The sequence below is a fragment of the Meriones unguiculatus genome, chromosome 11, assembly GCF_030254825.1.
Source record: "Meriones unguiculatus strain TT.TT164.6M chromosome 11, Bangor_MerUng_6.1, whole genome shotgun sequence".
Lineage (NCBI taxonomy): Eukaryota > Metazoa > Chordata > Mammalia > Rodentia > Muridae > Meriones > Meriones unguiculatus.
Window position 1 is genome coordinate 81,917,444 of NC_083359.1, and position 26,484 is coordinate 81,943,927.

The 26,484-nt window shown below is 37.4% G+C and overlaps 1 protein-coding gene across 4 annotated transcripts in view; it reads right to left on the reverse strand.

Annotated features, from left to right (window-relative positions):
- The window catches only part of Rabgap1l (RAB GTPase activating protein 1 like), a 626,983-nt gene that overhangs the window by 477,322 nt on the left and 123,177 nt on the right, over nt 1–26,484 (reverse strand). For all 4 annotated transcript variants that reach the window (XM_060364541.1, XM_060364539.1, XM_060364540.1 and 1 more), the window contains exons 10-11: nt 24,466–24,632; nt 7,838–7,979 (exon numbers count right to left, since the gene is read on the reverse strand). In XM_060364541.1, coding sequence (XP_060220524.1) covers nt 7,838–7,979; nt 24,466–24,632 — 309 coding nt within the window. The remainder of the gene's footprint in view (nt 1–7,837; nt 7,980–24,465; nt 24,633–26,484) is intronic.

A 26,484-nucleotide genomic window follows, 5' to 3' on the forward strand; every position in this document is an offset into this window, starting at 1 on the left:
TTGCTAAACTACCCCCAATACATAGAATTTTATAAAGTTCCACTTATTTCAGAGATCTTGGCCAATCTATAGTTTTTCAACCAGTTCCCATTCTGCTGCTATAAAAGTTACAACTACTATTCCCAACAATGCTTCAGAAATAATGTTTTCCATATTCTTTTCCAATGAAGTAAATCCTTTCCAGTATCAAAAGTAATGCTGGCTTGGAGCTTTGTTTTCAACAGTATCATAAGAATAAATCAGAATTGGGAATGTGCAGGAGTATTCTTTGGAGCTAAATTATTGCTGAATCAACGATTATAAATCTCTACAAGGTTCAATAGTTTTTCTACTGAATAGACCAGTCTCCATCCATCAGATTTTGGTAACATTCCAAAATCCTGAAATGGTTTCTGACAATTCTATCCACTTTCATCATTACACTATGATATGCGGATCTGCAAAGCTCTCCCTTAGCTTCTCTGCATTAAGTATACTTTAAATATCATTTGCCTGAGTAACCTACTAAAAAAATGTCACAGAAAATATTTTGAAACATTTCTAAGTATAGAAACTGCTGCTATACTAAAATTACTGTTTTTCTTTTAGCTGTTAACATGCCTTGGTTGAAAGGCTTACTTGGTGGACTTAAGTGGAAGCAGCCTGCTAAGCAGAGCAAACAGCATTTATAAAGACACAGAAGCAAGTCAGGAAGTGTATGCTTAAGAACTGGGTATGTGAATTCCTTTTTTAGCTTTCCTTGTCCAATTACAAAGACCATCAAATCTCTTGTATCCTAAGAATGCCCTCAGTTGCCCAGAATAACCTAGTGTTTTTGGTTCAATCTACTCATCAAATTTCTTGAAAGAGTAATTCAGACACAAGTCTCCCTCCTAACCTCTACTCTTCAACCCAAAACAAAGCCTGGTCCCACTTTATTCTCAGGGACACCAGAGACTTTTCAAATATCCAAATCCTATGTTCGGGTTTGAGTTTGTACCCCAAGGGTCCTCCTGTTCCATATGACAAAGCAGAATACCACCTGCTTCAGAATCCCCACTCCTATGCACTGCACTGCCTTTTTCCCTTGGATTGTTCAGGTTGTTTTTCTGCCGGCCCTTTAGTTGGGTCTTCTTGGACCTACTGCTAAATTGTCAGAGATCTAATGTCTGATTCAACCCATCTATTCCATATTGCCTCTAAGATAATTTCAGGCCTCCTTACTACTTCATGTTCATGACCCTCCATGTTTCTAACTGTAAAACATCTCTCGCAGAATAAGACTACTTCTAATGTCTGAAAAGTTCCACCCAATGTTCATAATAAAATCATAATAAAACTTAAGGACCCTCACCTGCAGACCTACTTGTCCTCCCGTGTTCCCCTCCCCTCTTTTGCTGGTGCCAAGATCTCCCAATCACTATCTAAATTAGAAACCAATGTAAAGCCTTTGACTGTTGCTCCTCCTTTTTCTGCTGCAATATCATTTTATTTAGATCTTCATTAATTTTATCTCAAACTCCTCCTAAGTCTATTTTGTACCTTATTTCTTCCATTTCAAGGGGGCTACTTTGATGCAGCTGTGTAAAGACAATTTGCACATAAAAATTAAGCTCAAGTCAAATTTAGTTTTTTCCTCAAATTAAAAGATAAATGCTTCCAATGCTTTCTCTGTATCACTTTAAGATCATGCTTCCAAAATGATGAAAGACCGTAAATAAGGTATTGTTTCATATTATGTTGCACCATATTTTCCTATAAAAAGTCTACAAATTTTATAAAAACTTGGGAAATCTACTTACTACCTATAATACATAATGTTCTTATCTTTAAGCATAATATTAAAAATGCTACCTTTCAAGAAATGAAAAATGGTATTCTACCTATGAAGAATGCCTCATTCTTGAAATACTATGGGCTTCCGAATTCAACTAGCACAGACTTCCTTCCCTAGGTTACACTTGGATAACTCACCTCTTAATTCATGTTAGTCATCATTCAAAATTAGAAGTGAAAATTTTCTTTACTATGTAAACGGAATTATAAAATACTAACTTCTGTAAGGCATTCTTAATGAATATTAATTTTGTTTTCTTCTGATTCAATTTCTATACTGTTTTCTAAAGAGAATAGCATCTGTTATGATACTATTTGAAATCTAGTGTTCAAATAACTTTCTGGTAAATGTTTATCATGCCTAATTATTTTGCTTCTGGAAAACAAAATTCAGCTGCTTTCTCTAACCTTTATATGTATTATATACAATTTTCCATGCAGAGGAAAATGTTTATAAGCTTCTAGGGGTGCTAGCAGCTGAAGATATATAAGCCTTCAAAGTCTGCCCCCCAAATTTCCTGCTTGTGATTTTTGTTCTTCTCCCATTTGTCTCAATGGTGACACAGTTTTCTGAATTCTTGAAAGTACGCTAAAGAGAACAGTAGAAACCTACTATGGTTCCACAGGTAACTCCCCTGGTTGATAGAACACTATAGACATTGTATTAAATAACCCACAGTCAGAAAATGAAAGACACTATAATTTCTCTTAAAACATGCTCTTTGGTTGTCTTATCAGGATCATCATTTGGGTCCCCTAACAACAGGAGTAGGGGCTGTCTCTGACTCTGTGGCCTGCCTCTAGATCCCTCCTCACTGGGCTGCCTTGTTTGGCCTCAGTAGGAAAAGATGCACTTAGTCCTGCTGCGACTTGAGATGCCAGGGTGGGTTGGTACCCCTTAGGAGCCTCCCCATCTTTGGGAAAAAGGAGAGGGGGGGAATAGGAGGATAGAAGGAAGGATTGTGAGGGCAGGACTGGAAGAAAAGGAGGGAAAAAGCTGCAATCAGGATGTAAACTGATTTAATTAATTAAAAATAGATGCTCTTTGGTGTAGGTTAGTCCTTATCAAAAGAACATAAAGGCAACCACATGGACAAAGAAATGTAGAGAAGACCTAATGTTTTTGCCAACAGTTTCATTTTGAACAATGTGTAAGTTAGGTCCTTGGAGCTACAGAAGATTTTCAACTCTGCCTAGTCTAATTTCCATGTGACTACATATCTAAAACATATATGACTTTTCATGGGAAATGCTAAACTTATATAACTAGATATTTGATACAAAAAAAAAACAAAAATCACATGAAAACAAAAAAGTCGTTTTGATAGGATGAAAACTTGGTACAGTTACTTTGCAAAGCTGGTGTAACTAATAATGTCTAATATATAGTCAGTCTACTGGCAGGCATTTACCCAAGAAAATAAATGCACATATTCATCAAGTATATTCATTATTTGTAGGGTATTATTCATAACAAACAACAGTGTTTTATATTATATTATAACAGATTTATATATATAGATATTATATATATACATTTATTATAAATATATTTTAAATGAATATATTTATACATATATTCATATTATATTTAGTAGTATTCACACTTGAGTTGCAAAATATTGTAAAACCAAGCTTGATTTGAGTGAAAGTTTCTTCCCTGCTAGCTAATTTTTATAGTACAAAAAGGTACTACTTCAAGCTTTGAGAGATAAATTCACCAACAGTCTTACCCAGCTGTGCATCCCACACACCAGAATAATCTGCCCACAGGCGCAATAGTGGCATTACTAGAATTGTGGTTACCAATGAGCTTATGATTACATTTTAGTTCCACTCAGTGGGAGGAGACTCATGCCTTGTACTGTGAAATTGATCAATAGCCTGGGGCTAGAAAGCATATGCCTGAAGGGAGAACCCACCAGTTTTGACTCTAAATGAACATGATATAAAAACATATCTTAACACACATATCTTAATACACATATCCATACCCACAGATAAGTGCAGCTCTCAGACTTCACTAGAGAAGCTTTTTTTCCCCACAGCGCAGAGCAGTTAATGCAGAGTCAAAACTGATCAAAATGTGGAGACTGAGTGACTGGAGTGCTCAGGAAACACTGCAGGAGCAGGGATAGAAAAACTGTAAGCAGCAGAAGCAGCAGAAGCTGAGGAGAAATGCTGAGAAGCAGTGTCTTCTGAAAATGACATAGCAATTGCAGTCAACTCACTCAACCCGGACAAAACTAGACCTGTACCATTCCATCATGCAAGGGGAAAAGTTCATAGGACTCCACAGTTCACTGAGGAAGCATGGGCAGTCAACACATCTCAGCAAAAAGAAGTCATTTTCTTTTTAAAAATACTTCCTGTTATCATTTTTAATTAAGGGGAGGGAGGTGTGTGCACATGAGTGCAGGAGCCCACGGAGGCTATGGATCTTCATGGAGCTAACCTTACAGGCAGTAGTTTGTTACCACACAATGGAACTGAACTGGGGTCCTCTGGAAGGACAGTTCATGCTATTAACCACTAACCAATCTCTCCAGCCCCAGGAGTTTTGTTTTTGTTTTTTGTTTTTTTTTTGTTTTGTTTTGTTTTTTGTTTTTTATCAGTTTAAACACTGATAAGCTGTTCATTTTCCAGCAAATAAAACCCCATTCCATACGCAAGTAAGCAACTAAGATTCACTCAGTGGATTAAAAAAGAGAGAGAGATGGATTAGGCAAAAAAGAAGAAAGGTTTGAGGGAAAAAAACAGTTTCAAAGGGAGGGAGAGGGAGAGTAACAGAAATAAAAATACTCAAAACTCCACACACATATGTGAAGTTACCAAAGAATATTAAAAACTGATAATTATACCAGTGTTACTCTAGATACAGCAATTTTTCAAACTTGAGTGAACACTCAGAACAGGCTCATTAAAATGTGTAAATTATATCTTGATGTAATTTATTTTAATGACTACTGGCACTCACATACCCAGAGACACACATACACACATAATTAAAGTAAAAATAAATATTTTGAACAGCCCTGTTGAACTTCTTAGGAAAAAAATATTAGCAATGTGCTATTTCTTGAAGATACAGACAGCCAAAGGAGGGATTCTCTCTGATAGCTCCTGTATTAGGAAATACAGTAACCTAAGACTTATATTTAGCAAACTGATGATGCAAAATGAAAGGCATAGAAAAACACATGATGGTAACTGATAAGCACAATGGAACAGTCAAAATTAATTCATATACTCCATATTAATATTGAGATGAGGAGTATTGGCAATTGATAGCCTTTGGGAGAAGACAACTTTCCTTAAGGATGTAACCTCTTGTAGTGGACCGTTCCAAGGGTTAATCCTATACCTGCATTCTGTCCAAAGTTTGGCTATTAGTCTCAGCATCTGCTTTGATACCCTGCTGGGTAGTCTTTCAGAGGCCCTCTGAGTTTTTTATCCTAGCCATTCTGATAGGTGTAAGGTGAAATCTCAGGGTCATTTTGATTTGCATTTCCCTGATGACTAACTTTAAGTGTTTTTTTGCCATTCGATATTCCTCTATTGAGAATTCTCTGTTTAGCTCTGTACCCCACTTTTTAATTGGGTTACTTGATGTGTTGCTTTTTAACTTCTTGAGTTCTTTATACACTGTGGATATTAGCCCTCTGTCAGATATAAGGGTTGGTGAAGATCCTTTCCCAATCTGTAGGCAGTCATTTGCTTTACAGAATCTTTTCATTTTCATGAGGTTCCATTTATTGATTGTTGCTCTTAGAGCCTGTGCTGTTGGTGTTCTGTTCAGGAAGTTGTCTCCTATGCCAATGAGTTCAAGGCTCTTCCCCACTTTTTCTTCTAACAGGTTTAGTGCGTCTGGTTTTATATTGAGGTCTTTGATCCACTCAGACTTTAGTTTTGTGCAGGGTGATAAGTATGGATCTATTTGCATTTTTCTACATGTAGATATCCAGTTAGACCAGCACCATTTGTTGAAGATGCTGTCTTTTTTCCATTGTATGGCTTTGGCATCTTTGTCAAAAATCAGCTGTCCATAAGTGTGTGGGTTTATTTCTGGGTCTTGTATTCAATTCCATTGATCCACCAGCTGTCAGAAACACTAACTCTTGCCACTTTTACCTAACACAAGACTCAGAACTCTTAGCTAAAAAAATTAAGTAAAGTAATCGACTAAATACAAAAGAGGGACGTCAAATACTCCTGTTTACATACTACATCATCTGAAAAGTTGAAAATTTCAGATACCACCAAAATGCTGTTAAAGTGAATAAAGGAACTTTGTAAAGTTACAGAATACAAATTTAACATTAAAAAAAAATATATCCTTTTCTTTTTTTTGTTGAGTTGCTAGATATACTAAAATATTCAGGATACTATGTCTTTGAGATAATCTATCTTATTCTGTTTTGTCTGTATTGTCTTTTGATGTACAATGATTTTGCATTTAAAAAATAATTTCATACAAATATTGATCACATTCTTTATGACATCTAACTGGTCCAATATCTCATGTGCCCAACTGATAAGTGGATAGTAAGGCACAACATTATTGTTATTATTCACACATGAAAAATATAAAATATGAATACCTGCTATAATGTATATTAATAAGAACTACTTCAAAAGTATTATGCCAATTCAAGGAAGCCACATATAAAGGAAAATATTTTTATAATTCTATTTACATTAATTTCTCAGAAAAAATAAAAACCACAAAAAATGCAAATTAGTGGTTGCCAGGGGCTAAGGTAAGGAAACAAGGAGTAACTTTTTAGATAATAGTTTTTACCTCTTGGATGATAGAAGTATTTTGAAAATAGAGTGATGGTTACTCAACAATGTTAGCCTATATGTTTTTAAATAGCTAATTTTGCTATGGACATATGCCTTAGTTCTAAAAAGTAGATAATAAATTTTAATAACTTGTCTAATGTGACAGAATACCATAGTAGAATTAAATAGCCTGGGTTCAGATAACAATACTGCCACTTGCAGGTGAGTGACACAGCAAGTAGTGCCTTAGATTCATCCCAAAAGCCAAATTAATATAAGCATGTGTGCAAATAACAATGAAATTAGTTGACACATTAGAAACAGAAGGATGCCTCACAAGTAAAAAAAAAATAGAAATCAATAATATTTTAGGCTGTCAAAATAATATAAATACATACAAAGAATCTTAAGATTTTTTTCAAACATGATATTAATATAGAAATCTAGATGGACTGCAAAGATGGATCAACAGTTAATAGTACTTGCTGCTCTTGAAGAGGAACACACACAAAACACTTCAGGCAATAACTGCAGCTCCAGGGGACCTGACACCTTCTTCTGGCCTCCATGGACACACACGTGTGTATACACATAAATAAATAAAAATAAATAAAAATATTTTAAAAGGAAAAATTAAATTTACTCTTACAAACCCTACACTGGAAGCAATTATATATGAGCTTAGAGCTAAGATCTGTCTTTCTACCCCTACTTGCAATGAAAAGTGGATCATGCCCATAGCCAGATGATGTAAGAGACTTTTGAGCATGTCTCCCCAGCATTCATGTAGTATATAGAACAGGCAGTGTACTTCAGAAGTGAGTGGTAACATAAACAGGAACAACAAAAAATGGTTTGGAAATGAAAAGTGTCAAAGATAAGCAGAACATATCACTGAAATTCTAAAACTACTTCAGAGAATTGGAAACTTCTCATTAAATACTTCAGAAATAATTGAAATCAAATAGGAAGTAAGCTAGCACAGCAATATTGCCAAATTTAAACTGCTGCTTAAGTGGGACAGTGCACCAAAGAACCAAATGAACCAAATCTTCTGCATGTAAAAGAATCTAACTTTAAGTGTGTCACAGACTAGAATAACATCACTCAACACCACCACCCCCCAGTATAAGGATGTGTTTATACACACATGTGCATACACACACATACCCTCTTGTGAAGACTATAAGCAAAGCAAATGTTTAAATGGAGTAACTGAATACATTCAACTCCTTACCGTCTTCTGCTTCCTCTTCCTGGGGTGACATTGGCCCCCCTCCACTAGTAGGAGTGACTGGCTCCTCCTTGTCAGACTCTCTCTGCAGACTCACCACTTCATATATTGCATCTCCAGCATTGCTATGGCCTTTTCCCTCAGACTGAGAAAGAAAAAACATATATTTGAATATTATAAATAAAAAGGGAATGAAATTGTATCACAATGGTTCATTAAAAACAGCTAAAATGAAGAGCAATACATCCCCTTTATATAGACCGTGTCTGAATTTGAGTTTTTTACTACATTCTCCTTGGCATATTTTAAGTGAATTATTTACATACCATTTTTTTCAGTGCTGGAGATTTGTGCATGCTGGTAATCATCTAGCATTCTATTAACAAATTGAACTTACTAAACATTTTTACACAATCCAATTACTCTTCAACACATCACAAATTTTAGGACATACAGAAAATGATGCTTGACTCCTTACTGGCTATCTCACACTGAGATAGAAGTAACAGCTAGACTTGCCAACTAATGGTCTGAACTCTATGTGAACTCTTTTCTGAGTCTAGGCTTAGGATCTGAACTCAGCTCTGCATGCTTGCCCTGAAAGCACACTATCAACTGCACCACAGAATAGTTCTATAATTACATCCTAGGATCTGTAATCCTAGCACTTGGGAAGTAGAGATGCGGGATCAGGAGTTTAAGATCATCCTCAGCTACACAGCAACTTTAAAGTCAGGCTCAGAATCTGGAAACAACTCAGATGTCCCTCAACAGAAATTGTGGTACATTTATACAATGGAATACTACTCAACAATTGAAAACAAGGAAATCATGAAATTTGCAGGCAAATGGCAGGAACTAGAAACATCCTGAGTGAGGTATCCCAGAAACAGAAAGACACACATGGTATATACTCACTTATAAGTGGGTATTAGTCATATAATATAGGATAAACATACGAAAACCTGTACACCTAAAGAAGCTAATCAAGAAGGAGGACCTTGGGTAAGATGATCAATCCTCACTCAGAAAGGCAAACAGGATAGACATGGAAAGAGGGAGAAAACAGGCAACAAACAGGAGCCTACCACAGAGGGCCTCTGAAAGGCTCTACCCAGCAGGATATCAAAGCAGATGCTGAGACTCATAGCCAAACTTTGGGCAGAGTGCAGGAAATCTTATGAGAGAAGGGGGAGATAGAAAGACCTGGAGGGGACAAGAGGAGCTCCACAAGGAGAGCAACAGAACCAAAAAAATCTGGACACAGGGGTCTTTTCTGAGACTGATATTCCAACCAAGGACCATTCATGGAGCTAATCTAGAACCCCTGCACAGATGTAGCCCATGGCAGCTCAGTCTCCAAATGGACTCCCTAGTAATGGGAACAGGGACTGTCTCTGAGATGAACTCAGTGGCCTGCTCTTTGATCACCTCCCTCTGATGGGGGAGCAGCTTTACTAGGCTACAGAGGAAGACAATGCAGCAAGTCCTGATAAGACCTGATAGGCCAGGGTCAGATGGAAGGGGAGGAGGACCTTCCCTATCAGTGGACTGGGGAAGGACCTCCCCTATCAGTGGGCATGGGAGGAGAAGAAAGAAAGAGGGTAAGATTGGGAGGGGATGAGGGAGGGGGCTATAGCTGGGCTACAAAGTGAATAAAGTGTAATAAATAAAAAATAAATAAAAGAAAAATAATAAAGTCAGGTTCAGTTACATGAGATCCTGTCTTTAAATAAATAAATAAATAAATCCAAAGAAGAATGTTTCAGCTTACATTTTGAACTGAATTAAAATGAAAATACAACAAGTCATACAAATGAGTAACATCTAAACTCACTATATAGGCAGATTTACTACAGTTAATAAAAATAGACAAAAATATCAAATCTTAGATGATATTGCACTCAATGGCAGTGCACTTATCTATCCCGAACAAGGCCATGAGACCAATTTGCAGCAACACACAACTATATATCTACATTAGCAAATAAAAATCAGCTACTTGCCAGACTATGGAAGAAAAACGTCCAGTGTGACTCAGCTGTTATATGTCCAATAATACTGACAAGTTTGGCAAATGAGTCTACTGGTGCAGTAGTGGCAAGACTGTTTTCAAAGTAACCAACCACTTTCTAATTACATTTGCTGCCTGGTCCACATGAGGGAATTCAAATCTAGTCCCACAAAACATGTCAAAAGTTCAAAACTGAGGTGGGCATAGGTCATAGTGGGGAAGCTATTACAGTTCTTTTGCTAAATGGACATGATGTGTCTGTCAGCTATGGTAAGAAAAGCTGTATGCCTCAGTCAACAGTGACTTTAGAGTCTCATTAAGTATTCAAAATAAATGACTTTTGAATGCCCAGCCATAAATGAGACAACTGTATCATCCATCCAAGGAACAGCATAGAAGAAGAGAATTTAAGAGCCAGGGTTACTGTTTGGAATGGAACACTGACTTTTGGGCATTACATGGCTATATATAGTGTCATTGAATTCACAGCAGCTGTCATCTGTACAATTCTAAACAAAAAACACTCTTTGATAGAAGGGTCAGGAGATTAGGTGCTGCACACACACAGCCCTGAGAATTTATATGCAATTAAAGATTGATAGGGAAGGAGAGATGTTTTCATCAACGGCTCCATCACTAGTGAGGTGCCCATATATCTGTAAACAACCCCAATGAAAGAAGTGGAGTTAGCTGGGAAGAGGAAAAATATTAGTGGAAGTAGAAAGAAGACAAGAGAGGATAATAGGGGGATATGATTATGATCAAAATACATTATATACATGCATGAAAAAGTCATAATAAAACCTACTGTTATGAATGCCAATACACATACTATTATTATATAATAATCATACACTATTATTACTAGTTATTAACATAATGATTAAACATTTAAAATGATACTTTTATAAAAGCTTATAAGTAAATCTATCTCTTTGTATATATGAATGTGTCAATTGTAATTAAACATACTGTAAATCAGATACATAAAGGTCAAATCACTAAATATATATATACATATATATATGAATAAAACGGGGACAGGAGAGATGGCACAAAGGTTAAGAGCACTGGCTGCTCTTCCAAAGTTCCTGAGTTCAATTCCCAGCAACCACATGGTGGCTCATCTATAATGAAATCTGCTGCCCTCTTCTGACATGCCGGTATACATAAAGGCAGAACACCATACACATAATAAATAAATAAATCTAAAAAATAAATAATAATAATAATAAAATGATATATAACAACCAATGTTATCTTGGAATTATCTTGGGAATGAATGCAAAGGTAGTTCAACATTGGAAAGGGAAAAAAAGTAAATGTAGCCCATAATATTAACAAATTTAAAAAGATCACATCAATTAATGCAAAATATGTAAAATCAGAATTCAGTCATGTTTTTCAAAGCCTGAAACAACCTGGGAAGATAATGAAGTCTTCTCATCCTACTAAAAAGAACTACAGATAACTTTAACATTAAGGGACTAAGTGCTTTCCTATGAGTTGGAAAACAAAACAAAATGTTGAATATTCGCCCCTCCTAGTCAGAAACTGGTGAAAAAGTCCTGGCCATGACAGAGGAAGACAATGAAACCAGTCCTGATGAGACCTGATAGACTAGGGTTGGATGGAAGGGGAGAAGCACCTCCCCTATCATTAGACTGGGGGAGGGGCATAGGAAAAAAAGAGAGAGGGATGGTGGGTTTGGGAGGGGGTGAGGGAGGGGGCTACAGCTGAGATACAAAGTGAATAAACTTTAATTAATAAAAAAAAATTTTTAAAGTCCTAGCCATGACTTCATCACCAAAGCAAGAAAACTGACACAGATAAGAAGTAAACATTATAATTATCTTTCTTAGATAGCAACAAACTTTTTTCACAAAGGGCCATACAGGAAATATCTCCGCTTTGCAAGGCAGATGGTCTCAGTCCCAACTGCTCAGCTCTAATGCTTTAACAGGAAAGTATTACAACAGTAGTAAAATATTTCACCTGCAATTGGTTTTCTATACAAATATACTGTTTTGAACCTAAATATTGTACTTAGCAACTAAGTTTCAAATAAACTAGTTTTGCTAACATGCTTTTATTTTTCAATATTCACACACTATTAGACAACTAAAATCAATCTGTATTCATGAAATAAACTGTGAGATTCACATTAAAATTTATTAAAATTTAGCACCATTTAAATATATAAGTATTCAGCAAGTATAGATTTACTTACAAAAATTCATTAGTTATACTAATTCTTTTTATTTTTTTAATACTAGTTACAGTTTATTAACTTTGTATCCCAGCTGTATCCTGCTCCCTCATTCCCTCCCAGTCCCACCTTCCCTCCCTCATTTCCTCCCTGCCCCTTTCCAAGTCCACTGATAGGGGAGGACCTCCTTCCCTTTCGTCTGACCCTGGTTTATCAGGTACTAATTAATTCTAAAAGGTTTTTCAGTATGATAGACTATCATCAAATACAAATACAATATAGTAGTATCTCTATTAAATAACACAAATCTTCAGAAGCCACAGATTGCAATACTGGCTATGTGTAAGGACACCAGACTAAGAATTTCTTCACATTTCAAACACTAATATCTTTGATCATGTACTTTAGAGTAGGACCCAGGAAGCAAGATTTATTTTTAAGGGATCACGGGGGTGTGGAGTTCACAGTTTAAGGACAAAATCCATCAAGCAGGAAAAGCACATGGCAGGAAAGCGGGGTAGCTGATCACACTTCAGCCAGTCAGCAGAGAACCATGGTTCCTTGTGTTCGGCATGCTTTCTTTCACCCTTTAATTCAATATGAGCCCCAAATGCACAGAACACTATCACCCACACAGTCAGGATTAACCATCACAGGAGGAAATTCTGGAAGCTTTGCTGAAGAAAGCTAACATTATATTGGACTTTGGTTTCTTTAAGAGAATCAAGTGATCTTTACAATCAGATTTTCATGAGCTGTTCTTCACTTCCTGTCTTAGCTTTTTATAAATGTTTTTCCATTTACTCATCTTCCACAGCCAAAGAATCCAGGAATTGTTAGGAGCAAGCATCAAATGTTCAAACACTTAGCAGAGAGCTATCAGGGGCCCCTTTCCTATGGCCAGCTGCTCAGTTGCAGCTGCCACCACCCTAACATCTACAGCCACAAGACAGACCTGGCCTACCAGAAAGGGCAGGAATAGGGCAAGAATGAGAGCTGGGGCTATACCTCTTGTAACACCAGAGGCTAATTGTAGCCTCCCAGGAAGAATCAAAGAAGATAGCGATGACTTCCACAGTTTCCCTACAAGTATTGTGCTTCCTTATATCTATTCTACTGACAGTCTATGCTCTGAAGCACAGCCTAGCAGATCCCCCAGGTTAAACTGAGATGTAAGCTAGGCTGAAGCTACCATCCCTGTGATCTTCTAATACAGGCTGGGCTATGATCATCATAACCACTTCTCACACTGTCCCTCAGAAGTATCTGAAGCCAGAACATTAGCATTATAATCTCCACAAATGCCATGGGGGCTTTCAATTATAGGCTGAGTCAGTGGCCTACTCAAGCTGTCATGACACCAACAGAAATCTAAATCTAGCTGCCACCATCATTAAAGCCCCACTGAAAGCCTTAGGAATTACAATAGGTGAGTTCAGAGGATGCACACACCACCACTATCCTAAAAACTGTTGAAACCTCTGTAACCATTGCTAAGAAAACTTTGCCCCACTTACATGGCTGTCATGTCAATAAGAATGCTTCACTGGGGTACTATTATGACTACTCAAGATCACTCCCAATGTAACTAATATAAGTGTCCCCATTGCAGTCCCTGAGGAACACCTCTCTCACCAATTGCCCAGAATGCCTGTGCAAACTGGCAAGCAATGTAGAGAGTCTTGTTACCAGTCAGAAGATTACATGTATATAGGCCTGCCTTTTCAGCTATATAACCAGCACTCTTCACATTCTTTTCAGCCCAATCTAGAAGATAGTATCCACTGCTCCATGTGCTACAGCACAGGCCCTAATAAAGCTGGGCCTGTTTTATTAACATTGCTGGGAACAGTTTTATTAACATTTGTTTGCTTGCTTGCTTGCTTGCTTGCTTGCTTGTGCCAGGGTCTCATGTAGCCCAGCATGGTCTAGAACTTGCTAAATAGCCAAGGATGACCTTGAACTCCTGATCCTTCCTCCTGCACCTACCTTCTGAGTGCTGGGATTACTGGCATAAAACAGCATGCTTGGTTTATGTGGCGCTATCGCTCAAATCCATGGCTTCTTGCATGCTGTCAAGCACTCTTCCTGTTAAGCTATATACAATCCATCATTCATCATTTGTACCTCAAGCAGAGTGAGCTGATTTGACAATATTACTATCAAGAGATACAGGCCCAGGGAATGCCTAGCATCCAGAGACCTACCAGAACCTGAGATGCTTGGGAGTGCTCAAGAAAAGCTGCTAGGGAAGCTCCAGAACTGCCAGCGGTTGCTACTCCAGCAATGGAGGGCTGCCAAAAGCTTCTGGCAGCCACTGACTCCAGCTACTGAGTGTTTGCTAAGTGGTCCTGCCAAGAGTAGCTAGGAAAACTGTTAACACCCACCAGCTGCTGAGTGCCTCTGGTCAGAGCTACTTTTCCTTTTCATGATTTCTTAATTGAATTGAGCCAAAGAACCCTCAGCCAATATGGCAGCCATGTTGAAGAGATATCAAGAAAATGCATGATATTTTTACATTAAGCCTACACTCAGGACACAGCCTTTATCAAATACTGTCACTAAGGAGACACTTAGTGTTTACTGAGTGAGTAAATGAGTAAATAACCAAACAACACTATGTGGTAGAAATCATCTCCAATTCATAGATAAAAAAGTAATCATTCATAAACACCACTAAATGACAGAATATAGAACTAACTTCTTACCTAGTATCAAGTCATTTTTATTTCCACTTATTTATCAAGTTAGAGTCTAGAAAGTGATGAAATCAGCTAAGCCCTGAAATTACCTGAACATAAATTCCTTCAATAACAACTGTCAGGGAAAGCCCAGGCCTGCTGCTAATGATTCTTACTATTCAGAACTGGCTTTTCAAAAAAGAGACATGAGGAAATGAAGCCAGCTTCCTGAGCCATTGATATTACAGACTCAAAATCTCCACAGAGCATATAGTATACCCTGAAAAGAAGCATACCTTCTGCATAGAGGCACTCAGCCAATCAATAAGACACTTTTCCAGATACAGAGAGAGAAGGCCATCTTGAACTTACAGCTTTTGGCCTCACTGATAGCTAGTATAAGATAAAACTTTTACTTTCTTTAACATTTCAAAACTTAAGTTCTTATTTTCTTTAAGATATCAAACGTAAGTATTATGTTATCCCGCCTTTCCTTCTCCAACCCATACATATAAATTTATACAAGCTACTAAGAGCATTTAGTGCTACTTATATATACCTATGCTTAAGGCTAACCACTTGGTAGGATGACCTACCAAGGGTCTCATCTCTAGAAAACAAAATGTATTTGCCTTTTTTAACAATCATTGGTTGCCTAATTAAGCTTTTAATTTTAAAAAACCCAATACAATAGTATTGTCTTTGATTCATTTTGGAGAGAAAGCATCTTTCCAAAATGTTATTGTGGTTGGTCACAATAACACAGCTCAGTGAGGTAGAATACACATGTAATCCCAGGTATTCAGGAGGCATTATTATGCAGGAAAATTGCAATGTTTGAGGCCAGCCTATACATCTTGGTAAGAGTCACCGTTTCAAAAATCTTAAAAACACTAAAAATTAAACAAAATCACCAATGCACATGTTATCTTAAATGTGAACACAGGAGGGCTGGGGAGATGGCTCAATGATTTCCAGAGAACCTGGGTTCAGTTCCCAGCACTGACATGGCAACTCACAGCTGTCTATAACTCCATTCACATGCAAAACACCAATGCACATAAAATAAAGTTAAATAAATAATTAATTATGAACACAGGTTCTACTCCCAGCTTCTACAAGGTTTATAGAAAACGGCACATATTTCTTCAAAGGAACTTTTTCTATCACCTATGTCATTTTACTGCTGTGGAGAGTCACTGTGTAAAGTCACTGTAGTTCAGTCATCCCAGTGTCATAAATGCCTTCAGTAATACTATCAATTCACACTCTAACTTTAAAGTAAGGAAACTGAGAGTTAGAGAGAGAGAAGGATTTACTGTCTATTGAGGAGCAGCCCATCTGACATACTGATTTTATATGTAAGCTCTAAATGCTTACTTCATCTGCTTAAATCCAAAACACAAGAGCTAACAACATATAAATGAGAGGTGCTTCTTTTTACAGTCAATTCTAAAATTCAGAATATAATTTCAGAACAGATGTTCTGAAATTCACTTATTATTAGAGTTGAAAAATCTCCATAATAAGCAGCAACTATATTTTTCAGAACATTTGTTCAACATGACGTCAGATATGCTAATAGATATTATTTCAATTATTCTAACCTTACTAATTTTATGAAATGCTAACCTAGAGCTGAGAACAGTGTCTCATGCCTGTAATCTCAGCATTTTGGAGGCTGTTGCAGACAAACGACCAACAAGTTTGATTGAGGCTAGCCTGGGCTATAAATGAGTTCCAGGTCAGCAGGAGCTACAGAGTGAAAATCCTCTCCCCCAAAACAGGAAGAGACAGAAAGGCAGAGATGTGAAAGAATGTGTGTTTACTTTATGTTTGTTATCCTGGTATCAATGGTATTTCCTAAATGACTGTATCATAGATAACATTGCTTAAATTTAATTGCTTAAAATTAAAATTAAAATTTTAATTGCTTAAAATTAATGTCATATGAACACTTCTTTTGTAACATTGGTTTACTGCTTTTTGTTTATTTTTGTTTCACTTTGTGTAACTGCCTCAGACCGTTTCTTGTAGTTTCTCACATATCCCCAGAATAAGAATTCAAAGCCCAATGTCCTTAGCCATCAGAGAAATGCAAATCAAAACCACCCTAAGACTTCATCTTACACCCATCAAAATGGCTAAAATAAAAAATTCAAGTGACAACTCTTGCTGGAGAAGTTGTGGAGAAAGGGGAACCCTCCTCTATTGCTGGTGGGAATGTAAACTTTTACAACCACTTTGGAAATCAATCTGGCGCTTTCTCAGACAATAGGAATAGTGCTTCCTCAAGATCCAGCTATACCACTCCTAGGCATATATCCAAAAGATGCTCAAGTACACAACAAGGACATTTGCTCAATCATGTTTGTGACAGCTTCATTTGTAATAGCCAGAACCTGGAAACAACCCAGATGTCCATCAACGAAGGAATGGATACAAAAATTGTGGTATTTTTACACAATGAAATACTACTCAGCAATTAAAAACAAGAAAATGATGAAATTTGCAGGCAAATGGTGGGATCTAGAAAAGATCATTGAGTGAGGTATTCCAGAAGGAGAAAGACACACATGGTATATACTCACTTATTTAGACCTATAAGATATGATAAACACAATGAAATCTATACACCTAAAGAACATAAACAAGAAAGAGGACCTGGGGCAAGATGATCAATCCTCACTTAGAAAGACAAATGGGATGGACATTGGATGTAGGAGAAAACAAGTAAGAGGACAGGAGCCTACCACAGAGGGCCTCTGAAAGACTCTACCTAGCAGTATATCTAAGCAGATACTGAGACTCATAACCAAACCTTCAGCAGAGTGCAGGGAATCATATGAAAGAAGGTGGAGTTAGTATGACCTGGAGAGGACAGGAGCTCCAAAAGAACCAAATATATCTGGGCACAGGGGTCTTTTATGAGACTATATCTCCAACCAAGGACCATGTATGGATATAACCTAGAACCCCTGCTCGGATATAGTACATGGTAGCTCAGTATCCAAGTTGGTTCCCTAGTAAGGGGAACAGGGACTGTCTGTGGCATGAACTCTGAGGCTAGTTCTTTGACACACCCCCCTACACACACACACACACTCACCAAGGGAGGAGCATCCCTGCTATGCCACAGAGGAGAACTTTGCAGCCAGGCCTGAAGATACCTGATAAGCTAGGGTCAGATGAAAGAGAAGGAGGTCCTCCCCTATCAGTAGACTTGGAAAGGGGCAGGGAGAAGATGAGGGAGGGAGGGAGGGAGGGAGGGAGGGAGGGAGGGAGGGAGGGAGGGAGGGAGGGAGGGATTGGGAGGGATTGGGAGGGAATGAGGGAACGGGGATATAGCCGGGATACAAAGTTAATAAACTGTAACTACTATTAAAAAATAACATATGTAAAAATAAAAACATATGTAATTAATTTTATACCTATAGCTCAAGAATAAAATGCTACAAAGTAACAAGTAAATAAAAAACCATTTTCTTAAAAAATAATAATAATTCAAAACTATCATGTGTCCAATTGACCTTGATCATGTGTCAGTTGACCTTTTAAGAATTATCCTTCTGGTCCTGGGTTTTTTTTGGGTTTTTTTTTTTTTTGTTTTTTTTTTTTTTTTTTGGATGGGAGACTTTTGATGACCACTTCTATTTCCTTGGGGGATATAGGATTATTTAATTGATTTACCTGGTTCGGAAACACACGGTATATACTAACTCATATAGACATATAACATGGGATAAACCTACTAAAATCTGTACACCTAAAGAAAGTAATCAAGACAGAGGACCCTGACTAAAATGCTCAATCCCCATCCAGAAAGGCAAAGAGGATGGACATCAGAAGAAGAAAACAGGAAACAACCTAGGAACCTGACACAGAGGGCCTCTGAAAGGCTCTGCCCTGTAGACTATCAAAGCTATTTCTCAAAAATTAATGGAAATATCCACCCAAACATAACAGACTAAATCAGTGGTTCTCAACCTTCCTAATGCTGTGACCATTCAATACAGTTCCTTATGTTGTGATGACCTGTGATGATCACACCCAACCATAAAACTATTTTTGTTGCTATCTCATAACTGTAATTTTGCTCTTATCAATCATAATGTAAATATCTGTGTTTTTTCAATGCTTTGGTGACCTCTGTGAAAGGGTTGCTTGACCCTCAAAGGGGTTGTGACCCACAGGTTGAGAACCACTAGACTAGCTAGGAAAAAAAAAAATGGGGACTCAGTTAAAAACAACCATAGCTACCACCAACAAAGCAGTTAGGGAGTGGTAATCCCTGTTCTGAGGACTTTGCATGATTAGCATCCATTCATTCTGACGTCCCTTTGAGGTGGTATAATACAGTTTTCATTTCAGGAATGAGAGACAGTTTACCTAAGGTACATACATACAGAAAATGTACAGCAGAGTATGCTGGCATACAAACTGAAGATGTCTGACTTTAATCCAGTATTTGTGAAAACGTGAGAAAAAAATTAATTTTTGGAAAGACATTCCATGTAATTTGGTGTTTTTCCCCAAGAGTCTGAAGTAAACCCATTAGAGCACAGAAATATTTCTGAGACCATCCAATAAATCTAATGTTCTTAGAAAAAAAGGAGGCGCTCTAGACATTGAGGTCTGAAACTAGAACTAAAAGTATTAATGCCTACATCCAGATTTTCAAAAGCAATCTTCACTACATGTGATACTCACCTAATTCCTTTCTTTTACCAAGGCTATCCACTCTGTACAAAAATCTCTCAGTTACAACCTACAGCCACAAATCAACACAGTCTCTGGAGCTATAGAGAGAAGGCAGTCTGGCTTCTTTGGAGTAGCCCGGCTTGATGTGGGGATAATAATCTCAGCTCTGACAATGATTAGCCACATGGATTTGAGTAATTATTCAAGTTCTCTATATTCTAATGTTATGTTTTTATTATTTCTGTTAAAGACAAAAACTATCTGTTGACTAATCAATAACCTATTTTCACAGCTTTCCATGTTTTTAAAGTACAGATTACAGTACTAAAGTTAGAAACCACTTTCTTCATATTTAAGATGCATTTAAATCAGTTTCACATTTAGAACAGCTGAATGTTACAAAGACCTAATTTAATCTTTTTACTTCACATGAAATGGTCTTGTGTTATAACTAAGAAAACTCCAATAGAACTTACCAACATTATTGCTAATGTCACACATTAGCAATTTCTAATTATAAGATATTTAGTAATACTATGATGCATATACAAGCATTCAAACAGAGAAAGGGAGAAAGGGAGAAAAGGAAGTAAGGCTGTGCACTGACAGAGACACTGAACACTTACATGAGCTAGTAACTTTTCCCGGTTCTCCAGGAGTCAGAATCCATATCATAATGATTGTCAATAAAAGGATGACAACCTTGCTGTTTAGCTTCTTTAGGACTATAGATTTTAGTATGTATATCCTATGAGTATATACCATGTGTGTCTTTCTGCTTCTGGGTTACCTCACTCAGGATGCTCTTTTCCAGTTCCCACCATTTGCCTGCAAATTTCATGTTTTCCTTGTTTTTAACTGCTGAGTAGTATTCCGTTGTGTAAATGTACCACATAGGGAACATGATTAATCCTCATTCCAAAGGGCAAACAGGATGGACATCTGAAGTAGGAGAAGACAAGGAACAGGACAGGAACTTTCCACAGGGGCTTCTGAAAGACTCTACCCACCAGGCTATCAAAAGAGATACTGAGACTCATAGCCAAACTTTGGGCAGAGTGCCGGAATCCTTATAGAAGAAGAAGGAGATACAAAGACCTGGAGGGGACAGGAACTCCACAAGGAGAACAACAGAGCCCAGGGGGCCTGCAGAGATCCATACTCCAACCAAAGACCATGCATTGAAAAGACAGAGATCCTGTTCAGAGGAAGCCCATAGGCTACTCAGTTTCCAAGTGGGTTCCCTACTTAGGGGTACAGGGGCTGTCTCAGTGGCTGGCTCTTCGATCACCTCCCCCCTGGGGGGTGTAGCTTACCAGGCCACAGAGGAAGATGATGCAACCAGCCCTGGCGAGACCTGATAGGCTAGGGTCATATAGAAGGGGAGGAGGTGGCAGGCTCTTTGACCTCCCCACCCCTCAAGGGAGGAGCAGTCCTGCTAGGCCACAGAGGAGAACTTTGCAGCCAGTCCTGAAGATACCTGATAAAACAGGGTCAGATGAAAGGGGAGGAGGACCTCCCCAATCAGTGGACTTGGAAAGGGGCAGGGAGGAGATGAGGGAGGGAGGGTGGGATTGGGAGGGAATGAGGAAGCAGGATACAGCTGGGATATAGAGTTAATAAACTGTAACTAATAATAAAAATTTTAAAAAAAGAAGGGGAGGAGGTCCTCCACTCTCAAGGGACTAGGGAAAGGGCATAGGGAAAGAAGAGGAAAGGTGGGTGGGACTAGGAGGAGATGAGGGAGGGGGCTGCAGCAGGGATACAAAGTGAATAAATTATAATAAATAAATAAATACATACATACATACATACATACATACATACATTTAAGGAAAAAAAGCATGGCAGCCCATTTCCTATATAGTTCTGTTTATACAACTTTGAAAATACTGAATTCCTTGACACTGCTAACAAGCTATTAAAACATGGAAGAAGGAATAATGAACAGATGGGAGAGATAAAGAAGGGAAATCCAATAAATATTAAAAGATGTTCAGAAGACTGAAGTTTTGAATATACTCATATAATATTCTTTACAGTATGCTTCATAACTATCCTACACTGTTTCTGACATGAACTCGATGGCAGGCTCTTTGACACACACACACACCCCGGGAGGAGCAGCCCTGTTAGGCCACAGAGGAGGACTTTGCAGCCAGTCCTGAAGACACCTGATAAACCAGGATCAGATGTAAGGGGAGGAGGTTCTCCCTTATCAGTGGACTTGGAAAGGGGCAGGGAGGAGATGAGGGTGGGAGGGAGGGAGGGTGGGATTGGGAGGAAAAGAGGGAGTGGGATACAGCAGGGATACAAAGTTAACAAACTGTAACTAATATTAAAAAAATACAAAAAAAATTTAAAATATCATTATTTAGAAAATATATTAACAAAATGTCTCATGGAGTGTATTATGTTTTGAATTTATAATTTCTATTTGAAAATATCCTTGGAAATGTTAACATTCTCTCTTTAATATTCTTTTTTTTTTAAACACAATAATATGTACTTGTTATAGGTTCAAGTTTCTTCATAAAGTTTAAAGTTTACGATATGGAAATTTAACCTGTCTTCATAATTAGTATCATTTGCATTTAGACATTTCATCCACACTATTATAAATACTCAAAAATTTGAATTTTGTGCTTTTCTTTTATTTTTCTTTTTTTTTTTTACTTTCAGCCTTGTTTCTGTATTTTATTTAGTTTTAACGTATTTATATTAACATTTTAATATATTTGTGTTTATTGGCCTCCATCTCATTGGTATCCACATAAACCTTATGCTACTATATTAATATCTCTTGTTGGTGTTTTTAAAAAGTTTCTTTATTTGAAATGAATTCATTCTCCAGAGTTCCATTAAGTTTCTAAAAATTTCCTTCTCCCCCACATATGAATAAAAGTTTTTCTGAGACAAAAAAAAAAAACAACTATCCCACACATCAATAAACTACCAGCTAAAATAATTTAGTACAAGATAAAACCATAGCAATTTCAAAGTATCTCACATATGAGGCCTAGTTGAGCTATGACACTTTTTTTAGTATGAAACTGGATAAATGGCTCCTGTATTTACTTGCTAATTTAGTCACACTGCATTTTGCATATGACAGTTACAAGGCAGAAAGTATCATAAAATTTGGGAGAGTGAGAGGTCTAACAACAACAAAAAAATGAACGATTTTACACACTAAAAATAGATATTTTACAAACTGACATTATTAGAATTTACATTGTCTTCCAGTTCTTCCTTTATTACAAAACAAAAATTACATGTTTTAATACCTTTCAGACACAACAGGATTAATATGCATACAAACTCACAAAGACTGGCAGCATGCACAGGGCCTGCAAGAGTCTAAGCCAGATGGAGTCCCAGACATGAGAGAAGTGAATACAAGCTCCCATCCCTAACTCAGAAACTATCTCCAACTGACAGCCACTCACAAAGGAAAAATTAGTTTTCTCCAATGGCATCTCACTGGACATACAAACTTCATTTAAGGGCTGGCTCCATGCCCTACACAAAATAAACTCAATGGCATTTTTAAATAGTTTTAACTCATAATGCTTTGTCTGAGCATTTTCGCCTTACTAGTATTCAGTTTGCATATTTTGGTTTCCAATTTTGTGTTTTGATGGATTTTCTGTATGGGCAGGCACCTATACACCTATGCACTTATACTTGTCTATGTGCTTTTCACGCCCCACCCACATGGTTTTGTTCTGTTCTGTTTTGTTCTGTTTTTCAGCTTGCCTGTTTGTTTTCTAGAGAGAGAATGGAAGAAGGTTTGGAGTTGGATAGGTAAGGAGAGGAGGAGGATCTGGGAGGAGATGAAGGAGGGATCAGAATAGGAATCAGAACTGGAAAAATATCTACTTCCAATTTTTTTTGGTTTGTTTTGCTTTTTTGGATTTTTGTTTGGTTTGGTTTGGTTGATTTGGTTTGGTTGTTTGGTTTGGTTTGGTTTGGTTTGGTTTTTTTCTTCTCTTTTTTTTATTTTTATTTTTTTTTATCAGTTACATTTTATTAACTCTGTATCCCAGTGGTTTTTTGAAACAGAATTTGTGTGTAGCGTTGGCTGTCCTGTACTCACTCTGTAGACCAGGCTGGCCTCAAACTCACAGAGATCCACCTGCCTCTGCCTCCCCAAGTGCTGGGATTACAAGCATGTGCCACCATACCAGGCTAATTTCAATTGTAAAATTGTATGTCTTATCTTCTAATGGTGACTAAGGATGTCTCAGGCACATATATTTTGTTTACTTAATATGAGAGTAATCTTATTATGCTATGACTGGTGATCAGTGTGAGAAAGTCAACTAATGTGGATTACTTAATATTGCAAGTAGAGATCACCATTAGATATACTTGGATTTTCTTTTAACTTTATAAGCACAGAATATTTCTGTGTCTGTTTATTTTGTGGAGGTGATGTTGAATTTTGTTGCTCCTTGTTTTGTTTTGTTTGGTTTGGTTTGGGGGGTAGTATTTCAAGTAATTATAGATAAAAGCAGAAAACACCTTTTACTGATTAATATTTCTATTAAATGTGGCATACTCTACAAGAACATGAGTTCAGGCTTATTTAAACACATAATAACTTATTATCAAAATGTACAGTTTTCACACATTCCATTGATTGACTTCAAAAACCACTTGATTTTTTTAAAATAAATTTCATTGTTTTTTGTTCTGACAGAAGAAAGTATATTTGCATTAAAAATGAAAGGCAGCTGGGCTGGGGCTATAACACAGCTGGTAGGTAGAGTGCTTGGCTAGCATGATCAAGGCCCTATGTTTAAGCCCAAGCAATGCATAGGCTGTGGTGGTATGCCCCAGCACTCGGGAGGCAGATACAAATGAGGATCATCCAAGAAGGAAGGAGGGAGGGAGGGAAGGAGGGAGGGAGGGAGGGAGGGAGGGAGGGAGGGAGGGAGGGAGGAAGGAAGGAAGGAAGGAAGGAAGGAAGGAAGGAAGGAAGGAAGGATAGACTGATTTCGAGAAAACAAAAACATCCTACCTGCTTCAACCTCATGAAGAAAGTCTCTGTAAAAGTTTTTCTGCTGAAATACCAAAATCTTTCATTTGCAGGATATACACGGACTACTGTCTCCAGGAGAAAGCGGACTGGCTCCACCACTTCTGTGACTACCATATCCACTGCCACAGTCATGTACACCCGCTTATCTGCAATAGAAAATTTCTGGGTTTTATTATTCCTTGATTATTAAAGAAACAAACTCTACTAAGTTATCCATGAATTACAGCTCTAGACAAGCATATTTCCTTCTTTTTATTTATTTTTAAATACTTTCTAAGCACTGACTAAATAAGTAATCAAGTATTCTAGGAATGATCCTCAGGCACTACTTATTCTATCATAATCAAGTATCTAAACCTCCTGACAGATCTCTTTCTCCATTCTCTGAATCCAATCTTTACTGTGAAAAATACTGTGGAGAAATTGGGAAAGGCCCTAGGTTGGATTCCCAGTAACAAATTATATATACATACACACACACACACACACACACACACAGAGAGAGAGAGAGAGAGAGAGAGAGATTAATGTTGAAAATAACATTTACTTTAAAATTATGAGGTTTCTTACACAATCACTGGAAAAAGATAGGTCTGTGTGGTGAGTGCAAACTAGATTAGAAACTCAGTCCTTTCATGTTAAACCTGTACAGTAGAGTACTGCTGTGATTATATAAACACCTACATGTGAGGTGAACTAAGAACTGTCAATACGTTCACTGTTCGTGATCAATTCTTATTCTTGAAAAAAAAAACTAATTGAGCTGAGGAGATGGCTCCAGGTGCAAGAGAAATCCCCAACAAGCATAGAAAAAGCCAGGCACAATTGTGCATACCTACAGCCCTGGTACTATGGTGGGGCAGAGACAGGAAGATCACTGGAGCCCCAGGTTCAGTAAGAATCCCTGTCTCAAGGGAATAAAGAGAAAAAGTGATAGCTATGCTGTTCTGGCATCCACATGTGCACTTGCTTTCTTATGTATGTGTGTGCTGTGTTCATGTGTGTGCATGTTTACATGTGGGAAGAGTATGCATGTTCATATGTGTGTGTTTACATGTATGTGAGGGTGGAACATGCATTCATGTGTATGTGCGTATTTATATGTGGAAGGAGCATATGTGTTCATGTTTATATGTGGGAAAGTATGTGTGTTCATGTCTCTGTTTATATGTGGGAGAGAGAAGATGTATGCTTACATGTGTGTTTATATGTGGAAGAGAGAGTATGTATTCCTCTGTGTGCATGTTTACATGTTGGGGAAGCATGTGTGTTCAATACATGTGTCAATTTTACATGTATAGATAAGTGAGCACATGTGTACATGTGTTTGCATATTTACATTGGGGGTATGAGTATATGCAGATGAACATATATATTTGCTTTGACCATGGAGGCCAAGAGATGCTGTTGGAAATCCTTTTTTTAAAAAGGATAGAATCTCAATCAGACCTAGCTCTTCAATACAGGAAGTCTAGCTACTCAGCTTCCTCTGGAGATCTCCTGTCTCCTCCTTCTAACGCTGGAATTAGCCCACCAAATACATACTGGATACCGGGGATCTGAATCACTCTCCTCTTGCTTGCTCAGCAAGTAAATGCTTCAACTGCTGAGCTATCATTCCAACTCAAGGCTGAATTTTATATGAACTGTTTTGCTATGTTTTAACCCTCACTTTTAGACAAAATAATATGTAATCAAATGCATGTACTTTATGGAACTAGTAAACACCCACTCTCTTTACAAACAACAGAGAGTAGTTATTGTTTTAGTATTCTTCACTAGAAAAGCATATTTTCCTATTAGTAATCCTCGATGTTTCCTGTCTTTAGCCAAAAGTCAAATGTGGGCATAAACTAAATAACTGAAACCTAAAAATAAAAAACAACTAAATAACTAAAAAACTAAACAAGTAAAATTAAAAATGAAACAAATTGGTGTATTATATTTTGAACAAACATGTTTAATTGAATGCAAATAAAGCATTTTCAATAAAACTAT